General features: G+C 39.5%; 1 protein-coding gene across 1 annotated transcript in view; it reads right to left on the minus strand.

The window, feature by feature from the left end:
* The window catches only part of JAKMIP1 (janus kinase and microtubule interacting protein 1), a 316,709-nt gene that overhangs the window by 2,842 nt on the left and 301,625 nt on the right, over positions 1-12,242 (minus strand). Inside the window, exons 11-16 of the mRNA XM_073342539.2 lie at positions 12,117-12,173; positions 11,270-11,452; positions 4,478-4,526; positions 3,285-3,415; positions 1,824-2,069; positions 267-690 (exon numbers count right to left, since the gene is read on the minus strand). Coding sequence (XP_073198640.2) covers positions 267-690; positions 1,824-2,069; positions 3,285-3,415; positions 4,478-4,526; positions 11,270-11,452; positions 12,117-12,173 — 1,090 coding nt within the window. The remainder of the gene's footprint in view (positions 1-266; positions 691-1,823; positions 2,070-3,284; positions 3,416-4,477; positions 4,527-11,269; positions 11,453-12,116; positions 12,174-12,242) is intronic.

Raw genomic sequence — 12,242 nt, forward strand, 5'->3', positions numbered from 1 at the left:
GGATGGTTTGCGGTCTTATTAGCAGAAGTGGTGAAAAAATGGAAGAAAAATGTTGGTAAAATGTTATTCAATTTGTTGTAAAAATTTTGTTTCCAATACATTTTCTAGCCACCTCTAGTTATTAAAAACATTGGTCAGAGAATCTGCTTGCTTAAAATAGATTATTTGAAAGTTGGCACGTTCCCTTAGTCTGTCTCACAGAGAGCAGACAGAAAAGATTAATATATTTATAACAATGGGAAAATCACATGGTTAAGGCTTTTTACCTTGTTTTATTTCTGAGGCTTTTACTCTTTCCAGTGCAGCTGATTTCTCCCCAGTAGGATTTTGACCTTTATTACTTGCTGACAACACATCTGACAAATAGCTTTTTGCTGTGGTAGCTGAGGTTGAGCCATCTGGTTTTTCTCCCGAGATCCATGTGTTATTCATAATGACATTTTTCTTTCTCCTTCCCTGGAGAACAGCACCTGCATGCTGATTTCCTGTATGACTGTGGAATACATCACCAAGTTTAGACAACTGGTCCCTCCCATCTATGAGATGGAAAGAGCTCCTATCTGAAAGTTTCAGTGAATTGTTCATTTTTGACACTACCGACTGGGAGGTCACATCTTGGGCTGGATGACAGACAGAGGACAAATTGCAGTCCGCCTTCAGTTTTGAATTGGAAGAGGCAAATGAAGGTATCTGAAGAGGACAGAGGAGAAGAATATGTAACTTTTGAATGTTCGCAACCACAAAAAAGGCGTATATCAAGATATAGTAAAACAGACCACGTGATTCTGTGCATAACGACTGCTGTCAGCAGTACTTTTCCATTTTATGAGCTGTACAGTATGTCTGTTATGCTTTCATTGGAATTTAACTCTTAAGCTCCTGCACTAGCAGGGAAATGACTAGATGATCAAAAAGTTCTTTGCTTTTTGCCATCTCTAAGATCTATAGTTCTTTGATGATAATGGTAACATCATTAGTCCTTTATATACATGATTTACTGTAGTATAGATTACCAGGAAGCAGGGGCTGAGTGGCACAAATATATGGCTGTCTAGATGGTTCTGTTTGTTAATACATTATCAGAATAATACTTCTGTTACTGTGTTATTAGTATAAGGAGCAGTTTCTTGTCTTAAAACATACATCATTTGGAACATGCTTGACTCTTTAAGTGGCTACTGTGATAAAATAGAGAATGTGGTTTTGGTTGGTTTGTTTCAGTTATTTCTTTTCAGGTCATCATGAAAATTCAACAACGTCATGTTGCAAGATCTGGCATGGATGTTTTTTAATCTAGCAGTCTCTCATCTTCTTTGTACAGTTAAAGGGTGGCTGTATTGCCTTGAAGTGGATAAAATCTCCTGCTTGTTTAGTACAGCAGCAGTCACAAATGCAATTGATTAGCTCTGTCCTTAACAGAATTCCTGCAGTTAATGGAAATTACTCCGAAGAGCTTCAGGGCACAGGAATAATTGGATCATTAAAAAAAAGGGAAGAAAGAAAAAGGCAGATCAGAAGCTACATTTTGGTTAGGTTTTGCTGATTTCTGTTTGTTACCATCCTGGAATTTCCAAAGCTGATTTTACTGAGAACTGCAAGGGTGAAAAGAAACCTCAGATTTTTTTTCACATTCTCTAGGAGCAACTACCAATTCTTAAACAAAAGGTAAGAAGATTCATAATGAAATACACTGTGTGTTTATCTTCCTCAGATTGTCCTAACTACTAATAAAGAGGTTATTTAAATATTTATGTGATCCATGAAGTGACAGCTAAGAATAATTGATCTCATTAAATTAATAACTATGAAAGTGATTTATTGACCTGGTAATTACTGTGATGGTTTTGTCTAAGCTCTCGATGCAAGGCTATGATCTTCTCTAGGCATGTTAATTTTAAAGGAGAAGTAGTACACTTGTTCTGAGTTGTGTGAGCACAGCAGATGTCATCTGACTTCTGTAGAAAGCTTGCAGGAATTGGCCTCGCCTTCTCATTCGCTTCAGCCTGGTAGGTCCCATGGTTATTTGGCAATCCATTGACCTGTGAAGTGTCTCCAGCAGTATGCAGTAACTGCAACCAAGAATGCTGTTATTAGGAATTCAGGTTAGAAAAAGTTTCTCATAGGAATGGTTTGTTTTTGGATCAACAGTAGTCACTATATTAAACATGTTGCAGGAACATTTATAAAAACAATTTTGCAGAATCCACATTCACAAAAATCAAGAAGGATAATATGTTAATTTTACTTCGAACATTTTTAAGTACCCTGGAAGCAACCTTTTGTCAATCTAAAGTGGAAATGTCTCTTACCATAGTGGCACCTTAGAGACTAACCAATTTATTTGAGCATAAGCTTTCATGAGCTACAGCTCACTTCATCGGATGCTGTAACTCACGAAAGCTTATGCTCAAATAAATTGGTTAGTCTCTAAGGTGCCACAAGTACTCCTTTTCTTTTTGCAAAGACAGACTAACACGGCTGTTACTCTGAAATCTTACCATAGTGTATGCTTGACTCTAGATAGCTCCTAGAAATCTCTCTCACTGCCCCACTTTCAATCCCAAAATAAAAAAGCTAAGTGAAAATATCAATAGCTCTCCTACCAAACAAATGAAAACCCCCGACCTACTTTTGTGCAGAGATCTTGGATCACTTGATGCTATTTCTCATTCTAGGGCCTAATTTTGGCCTAACGATTGATGGGCACCCAATAATTAGGGCCTAATAGTTAATGGGAGTCTTTTCTTTTGATTTTCAATGGGGGTTAACTCAAACTGTTAATGAGTTAGGTCTTGTCTTCACTACTGTGCTACATCAGCGCAACTGCCTCAATGCTTGTCTTCACCAGATGCGCTATGTTAATGGGAGAGTGCTCTCCCATCAATGTAATTACTCCACCTCAACAAGAAGCAGAAACTATGTCAATGGGAGAGTGTCTCCTGACGATGTAACATGGTGTAGACATTGCTTTAAGTCGATAGAATTTACGTCACTCGGGGGGGGGGGTTCACACCTCTGAGTGACGTAAAAGTTACATCAATTTAAGCGGTAGTATAGACAAGCCCTTAATTGTTAAAATTAAATTTACGAACAAGACTAGTATGGAGACAGTGAGGTAAGCCAGAGAAGGCTTCAGGAAGTCACAGCAGGTCTGCCTAATACTCACATACATCATTAGAATGCTGACAGGCCATAAGGGATGGAGAGATTACAAAGGGCAGTATTCAAACATTCTAGGGCATGAAGAGATTGGTTCTAAAATTAGTGGATCAGAATTTACTCACAACAGGAAGCACAGTTTGAGGCATCTCTGGTGACAGATGAAAGTCAGCAGTAGCGGTGCAGGTTCTAGAATGCAATGACCCACTCAGATGCAAATCACTGTCTTCCCCAGTAGGCATAAGAGTCTGTGAAGCTACCAGAAAAACACAGCATCAAATCATCAAAAGCTTACCATACATTTAGTTTCCTACACTCTACATAAAAATCCACTTGGCATTTGGTTAAAGTGATGAAATGTCCTTTTTACAAGTATCTGTTTCTCAGTACCAGCTCTGTTTTGTGTCTCAGGATACTGAGGGCTCCAGGAGTCAAAGTACTGAAACTCAGTAGTGAGGTATATAACCATGAGCATTACTGAACAAGAATGCTCTAGATGTTTATCTTTACAATACTAACTAAATTCCCAAAGTATACACTGGGTTACATTTAAAACCTTGGATGAGTTTCTGGGGACAGGCTCTACTTTAATTGTTCTGAAATCCTGGTCAAGAACCTGGGGGGGAGGGAAGAGCAGGAGATATTCCTAGTGCATTACAGACAGCACTGAGAATTTTGTTCCCAAAATGTGCCTCAACCCTACCACAAGTCATTTCCCTATCTTACTCTCAGGGTACATGTGCTTCCTCCTCAAAGTTACATGTTGAATTTTCAGATAATTTCTTCTATTAATTAATTTTTGCCCCTTTATTTTTTCAATAATTAATTCCACCTTTCCAAACTCCCTTTGGAATGAGTTTAGTCTTCCTCTATAGTTTCTACAGACTATGCCAAATGGGAGGGGTGTAGGAGAAGCATCTGCTGGAATAGTTAAAAGAAATTGCCATTCCACCAGTAAGGTCACACATTGGTAAGACCTAAAAAGCACCCACATTTTTTTAAACCTTCACATGTTTGGAGAAGAAAGAGTTAATGCTTCTGGACAATTTTCACTGCACATTTTGTCTGAAGCTAGGAGGCAACACTTACCAGGAAAATAAAAGACCATCAAGTAGTTTAGGAAAATACTTTAACAATTGATTATGGATGCTACTCTACTAAGAATTTTTTTTTGCTCTAGACAACTGTTTTCCCGCTTATATATTGAAGCAAAAACTGTTGCAAGACATCTATAGTGTATTATGTGTGAGGTCAGAAAACAATTTCCAAACTACCTAAGCTACAAACAATTTTCTTTTAAAATAAAAATGATACTAACCTCGTCTGTGTGCTGTCTTCTCAGGCATTGCAAATTGCGGGGATTGTCTCTGCAAGAACAGACGTTAAAACAATTATTGATCAGAACTGCTTATCTGAATCAAATATGACATCCAAGAGGGCACTCGGTCCAGCACCTTTTTAATATATATGTTATTTTGTATCCCGCTATTTTCAATCATCTTTTTGAAGGTTAATGATAGCATGCCTCGCCCAATGGATTTGCCCTCTTGTATTTGAAAAAAAAAAGTCTTCTCTATTCCTTCCCCTTCTCCCCCTAGGCTTTCTAATAGAACAAAAGTCATCTTTGTCTGCTCCTGTGGTGTCATAACTAGAGGCCTGATCCTGTGACAAATCTTGGACCTTAAAAAGGGAGTCAAAGGGACTCATCCCCTTCCAGGAGTGATCAGCACTTGATAGGAACAGGCTTCAGAGCTGAACCAGAACTAACCTCCAAGATCCAGACCAACTCTCCTCCCTAAATGCTCGGTAAATTCAGATTCTGACCATTTATGCGGAGATTTTTTTTATTATGGGGTTTTAGAAAGTCATTTCAAGCCTATTTTCTTCAAGTTTGATACACATGACAGTAGGAGATAAAGCAGTATTTATACAAATATAGACCAGATTCCATTGTTCCACCCAAGAGGCCTCAGAAAAAGTTGTCCTAATATGATGGAGGAAGCAGTTCTACTGTTCTGTTCATCATTTAGCCCCTGTCCTACAAATCAAAGTGCTCACTCAGTTGGAGAAGTTCTATACCTGGTTCTTCCTTTCTTTAAAGCTTCAGGAAAATGTATAAAAACCAATGTGTCCCATGAAAGCTGAAAAACGCTGGCCTGCATTGTCTCCGGAGCAGCTCCAGAAAGGAAATGTGATTCATTCACAATTCCTCCAGAGCTCCAGGTTTGTAGGAAGGAGACAGAAGAGGGGGGAGTACATTGCATTGGCTCATTGCCTGCTTCAGCACAGAGGTTGGAGAGGTGGAGCCATGGCTATGCCCACTCCTTACCCACTTGAAGTATTGAATCTGCAGCCTCTAATGTCCCCTCTATGCCTGGACTCAAGAAAAGATCCAGGCGGATCCTGCATAGCTACATGTGTATTTGTGTAGATGGGCAGGGGATGATGGAGGCCATGTTAAACTGTCTTAGTCCCCTGCACTGCCATGCAAGTCAGTCACAGGTTAGCAATCTGAAGCAAAAGTGAGATATAAACAGTTCCCATTCATGCCAGGTGAATCTGGTGTTCTTACCATTTAAACTATTACTATTTATCCTGAAGGCTCAGAGGTTGATTTTCACTGAGATCCAGCCCAGATTAGAACATTATCTCCAACTCTGGTCACATTGTCTCCTTGTCCTCCAAATTCTCCCTCAGAACTTGATCTCAGGAAATTTGGAAAATACACAATAGAGGTGGTGCCCCTGACAGCATTGTTATGGTCCAGAACAGAATGGAATGGAGTAGGGAGGAATGATACGTAATGATCAGGGCACACTGACATATTCTTTATTGGGAAGGGTTTATTTATTAATTATCCTTATTATTATTATTGTGCAAGGCACGTTACAAGCAGGTAGGAAGAAAAGCTGTTTAGAAGAAAGATCTTCCAATCTAAACAAGCCACACTCAAAGAAAGGACAGACAAATTGGATGCAACAATTGACCGCATTATTAATTATTATTATTATTATTAATTTGTATTACCATAGAACCGAGGTAACCCGAACATGGACCAAGATCCCATTGTGCTAGGCGCTGTACAAACACAGAACAAAAAGACAGTCCCTGCCCCAAAAAGCTTATAATCTAAGTAACCATTAGTTACATACTTTCTATTTTTTAAAACCTCATCATTAGATTTTCAGTTGTCTAATTAATTACTGTTATGGATCCATAAGTCCAGTGCTCTTGAATTGCTCTGGAACAGTCCCTGGCAGGACCCATTCAGTGTGTCAATCCCCTTATAGTCACACTCTTTCACTGGGGTAAGCCCCTTGGCTTCACTGCCTCCTGGGTCCAAACTTCGGAGCCTTCAGCACCCCTGCTTTATGCCATGAGCGCCCTTCTGTAAGTCCACCTGAGTCAGGAACCTGAGGGAGACTAACACACCCAAAGGGAGCAATGCACCCCCAACTTACTTAAACTGGGGTGACACTCAGTCAGTGTTGTAAAAGCAGGAGGGTTTATTAGATGTCTGGAACCCAGCATAGGAAGTCCTTAGTTAACATAGAAAACAGAAAGTGACAGCAAAGAGCATCTGGGTCAGTCCTGAGCCAAGAGTCCTCTCTGACCCCTCTATAGTCCCAGTCCAGAAGCTTCTCCTCCCCTCCAACAGCCCACAATGAACAACCCTAAGGGACCCCTCCTTACTCCTTTGTTCTTGTTCCTGGAAAACAAGGTCACCTGGCCACCCTCCTTAGCCCTTTGTTCTCCAGCTGGTCACTCCAGCTGACTTCCTGCAGAGAGTGGGCCATCCATGGTCGTTAGTTGCCAGGTACCAAATGTCCTGACAAACGGAGTGGCCATTGTCTTTTTCAGGCTCTCCATGGGCATGGGCCAGGGCCCAAACCCCAGACAGCCAGGCGTCAGTCACATTTGGATCTCTGCAAAGAGTAAACAATCTTCTCCTCCCCCGCTCCCAACCTAGTTAACTATGCAGCTCATAGGGGAAACTGAGCCACACACAGTATTCATACAAAATATTATGCAGAATTCCCACTCCATCACAATTACCATTACTATAAGGAGGTCTTCAGGAGTTTTGGAAGAATTCACAGTGAGACCATGTTTAGAAATAAACTAGTTATTTCTCCGCCTGCCTAGCTCTTCCTGTTTATATTAGACACAAACGTACATTAAAAGTGCCCCAAACAACATATGCTCCTCTAACACAACTTACAGAAGTGACGAAAGGTCTCTTGCACAGGCCTTTATTTTTGACCATACTGAAAGACATTCTAGAGATGAACAATAGCTGAAATTAATCTTACAGTTTAGTTGTAGCTTCTAAGCAAGTAAATTAATGATAGCAAACAATACTGCATGTGGTGCATTGTTTTGAAGTGAGGAAAGCCTTCCAGCACAATTTAAACTGAAGCTGCCCATCTTATTGGACTTAGACCATGATCCTAGAGGTGTTCCTTCCCTTAAGCTTATTAGTTCAATTTGTATCCTGGCATTAGTGGAAAGCCTGGTATATAAACAAGGATACTGAAGGTTAACTTAGGAAAATACAACCTCATTAGTCAACTGAATTTGCTGTGTCACTGAAAACTGGTTCAAATATATAATGTTGGGCTGTAAAACTAACCAATCGAGGAAATTCAGAGTGATGTCTGCTAACCTGTGCTTAACTCACGCTAGATCTTCGGTTGGTGTGAATCAGCAAAACTCCTTTGAAGTCACTGGAGAATGCTGATTTAGACCAGTTGAGGATCTAGCCAGCACTATTAACTCAAAGTCGCATCTTCGAGGTTGTTCGTTTTATATCATATAACCTTAATGTTGTTAACAATTTTTCATATGTAATTTAGTTGAAAGGGTTTTTATTGCAAAGAAAACATTTTTTCTAAATAAACAGTCTAAATAAATTCATACTTAATGGAATGGCCACCAGCCAGTTCGGCCCTGATTCAGCACAACACTTAAGCACGTGGTTAACTTTAAGCATTTGAGTAGCCCTATTGATGTGCATAAGCCCCTTGCTGCATTGGGAACTGTACTAACTCAAATGAAGTGGAGAATCAAAACTAGCACTTTAAAAAGAGATCTTAAATAGATTTTCTTTCTGTTATAATTTTTAAGTCTGATATCTCCTGACACAAAGAGTTCGTGGGCCTCATATAAAGGTTCTTGAAGTCAATGGAAAGATTCCCATAGACTTCGATGGGTTTCCAGGACAGCCCTATATCATTGCAAAACTTTGAGTTCCAGTTCCCCAATAGGATAAACAAGGTGTGTTCAGGCCTGATGAGTTTCAAGATATCAGACCTTAAAGTTATCTCTGGTTGAGAAATGAGTAAAATCAATTATCTATCAGGAATCTTAGGAGGGGGAACTCTGTCTATGTCGGGGTTTTCTATAGCACCCGTTGAAATGTTGAGGATGATTTATGGGGAAAGAAGGAAATGTTTGTGTTAGATTCCTTTCTGACTGACTGTTTAGTTTCAGTTTGAAAGCTGGTCATAGCTTTGGAATGTTAGAAGTAGTTTTTGCTGAGAATAATAGTAACAAAATGTTGGTGAAATGGTCAAAGATGCAAAATAAATTCAATTTACGATAGGGCTGCATTATTTAATAGTTGATTATGAAAATCAAAAATGTATCACATGGATATAAATGTACGCTCTCTGTCTCCTCAGCCACTGCAATCAGTATTTGTTAAATTATGAATTAATTTAGGCTCCAATCCTGCATTGCAATCTACTAAATTGGACCATCTGCACCTGTATAGAGTCCCATTGCTACCGACTGGAAGCCCTTTGGGGCAGACATCCTGTCTTTTATTTGTCTGTTAAGTGGCATGTACATGTATGGTCTATTACAGGATATATATTTTTAATGAGCCTGATCCTGCTGACAGCGAGGCCAATTAAAAAACTCAATCCATTATTTTTATGCTGGTACCTGTGTTTACTGAACAGGTCTCAACACAACTGGGAAAACAACTTTTAGCACTGTATTTTTTAATATACAGTAACTGATTGGCTTTTCCATGGCACTCATCCACAACAACATCTGAGCACCTCACACATATTAATTAATTTGTTTCCCCAACAGCTACTGGGAGCAGTGAAATGTTACCTCCATTTTAGATGAGGAACTGCGGCACAGAGAAAATAAGTGACTTGTCCAAAGTCATACTCAAAGCATAAGGCAGAACCAGGAACAGAGCCTAGACTAATTCCTCTAGTACAACACCACTCACACACACACACAATAGCTGAACTATAAAAACCTGCTTGGTTTTGGGGAGAAAGGGAAAGTGAAAACTCCAAAAGATTATGGAACCAAATGACAATCTTATATCACTTTCCTAATTGTAGTAGTTGAACTGAACATAGTTTTGAGTCTTATCAAGGCCCCAATGTACAACTAACATACAATTAACTCACTCTTTTAACAAGATAGAGAAGCAAGTATTATTTCTGGCAGCTCTTAAAATGTAATGAATAAGAAGAACAAACAAACCTCTTCAGTGAAACACAGTGGAACATGCAGAAATACATGAAATACAGTGGAACATGCAGAAAAGAAACACCAGCATAACCTTATGGTCATACTTTGCCATAAGTCATTGTGTTGCCTTTGCCTGAATGGTATTACATTCCAAAACCCCATACATCTTCATGTTGTTTATATATGTCTGAGCACAGCAGGAGCTAAGAAAGAGCTTTAAAAGCATGAAACAAGTAGTTCTTATTGCATATGTGTGTCACTTCTGCTCTTGAGTTTCTTAGTGCAATTTGTCTGCCAAACAAATGAAGTACAGTACTGAGAAAAAAAACGTTCCTTGGTCAATCTCTTAATGGACATTCCTAGCAGAAAGGCCATTTAATAATAAATGCTTTAAAAATGTAATTAAGCTTTGTTGTAAACAGGCATATCTGCACTAACCTGGCATATATCCACTCTGAACCATCTCTGTTTCTGCAGGTAAATAAACTAGCAGTTCAAAACTGAAAAATGAATAAACTGTTTCTAGGAACCAGTCCTGCAATGCTATCCTCAATATAATTCTGGGAGGCTTTGGAGAAAAAAGAAAAGAAGTACTTGTGGCACCTTAGAGACTAACCAATTTATTTGAGCATAAGCTTTCGTGAGCTACAGCTCACTTCATCGGATGCTCACGAAAGCTTATGCTCAAATAAATTGGTTAGTCTCTAAGGTGCCACAAGTACTCCTTTTCTTTTTGTGAATACAGACTAACACGGCTGTTACTTTGGAGAAAAAATAAGGCACCATATATTGTTCTTCTTTAATTTTTGGTAATATTATCTACAGGGTAAGCACTCCAATTTTACAAAACATCTCTAACCCAAATGTCTTTATTCCTCCAGCCATATAGTAGGTTTCTGTATGAGGCTACCTAGTGTTATGAACCCTTGCACTTACCAAAAGTATTTGAGAGACAAGGTGCGGGAGGTAATATTTGAGAGATAAGGTGAGGGGAGCTACTGGAGGCATACTATGTTCAGGCTGAAGAGAGCGCGGGAAAAGAGGAAGAAGAGCAAAGGAGGACGGGAAGAATGGAGACTAGATGGGTAATTCTCCACTCTATTAACAACAGTTTTCAACATCAGCAGTTATGTACTTTTTTGGGGGGTATCTTCACCTAGCCGAGCACTAGGTATATTCCATCACAAGCTGAACTTACAGTGATGCCCCACTTCTTATCACAAAATAGAAAAGAAATCTCTCTCTCTCTCTCTTTCTATATTTGGAGATGGGTGAAGAAGACATTTCAGGGAATTTGGGCATATTATGTCTATTATGTCTTCATCTGACTGTCACACGGGTGGCAGACGTACCATGTGACCTCCTCCAGAGACGATGGCCCAGTGTACAGCGGGGGTAAATTGGCAGAGCTCCACTGGAGCTACGCTGATTTACCGCAACTGCGAATCTGGACCCATTTATTTTCTGATAAATGATACTTTGGGCCCCCCACCACTGATTTAATAAAAGTCAGTAAAATTTAAGAATACACATTTCACCATCTGGCTACATACACTTTATACAGAGCGCCGGTATTGACTGGTGCAACTGGGAATTTGTATGCATTTACCTCTCGATTGCGAACAGACGTAAAGGTGGTAGTGTACTCTGCTAGCACCATGTCGTTCACTAAATTCTTTGCCTCTTCACTGAAAATGGAATCCATAATTCCATGCCTGTGAAATTCCCTGAGCAGCTGGGTAATCAAGCTGTTTCTTTCATGGCATTTCCGGACAAGGCAAGATAGCTTAGCCTATGTAGCATAACAACAAACAAACAGACATCAGTTCCCTAGTGTGTTTTTATATTTTTGGTCTAATCTGACTAAGCAGATTTTGATATCATGGTTTAAGACATAGCTCATATTCCTATATTTCTGAGCCATCAAGCTCTGCAGCATCACAACCACAAAAAACACATGCAGATAACTAGTAATGGATAGTTCAGTTCTCTGTGTACTAGTTCCCTCTGGTGGCAAGGTGAACAGCAATAGTAGCAATGATATCAGCTTCCCCTCCTAACCCCGGGCCTGCAGTCCAATTAAAGTCAAATGGCTAACATTCAGGAGGGTCTCACTGGAAGCAGGCATACAACACACTACAGAAAGAGTGTGGCTAAGCATACTGTTATTAAGAATAACCAAATTAAACTTCAGAGTGGTAGCGTGTTAGTCTGTATCAGCAAAAAGAACGAGGAGTACTTGTGGCACCTTAGAGACTAACAAACTTTTTTGAGCATAAGCTTTCATGGGCATGCATCTGATGAAGTGGGTTTAGCCCACGAAAGCTTATGCCCAAATAAATTTGTTAGTCTCTAAGGTGCCACAAGCATTCCTTGTTCTTTTTGCAAATTAAGCTTGCTTTGGAACCAATGAAAAAGGTCAGAGATGCTGCAACAGTTTCAGCAAAATACACTACCTTGAGTGGAGCTACTGTCAGGTCAGCTTCAGTCTTTCTTTTCTGAAGTTCCTCAGTCTAAAACAATGAAAAACATTTTGTACTCAGTTATTCAAGATTCCCTTTACAATGTTTTGGTAGTTTAAG

Source organism: Lepidochelys kempii, chromosome 4 (genome assembly GCF_965140285.1).
Source record: "Lepidochelys kempii isolate rLepKem1 chromosome 4, rLepKem1.hap1, whole genome shotgun sequence".
Lineage (NCBI taxonomy): Eukaryota > Metazoa > Chordata > Testudines > Cheloniidae > Lepidochelys > Lepidochelys kempii.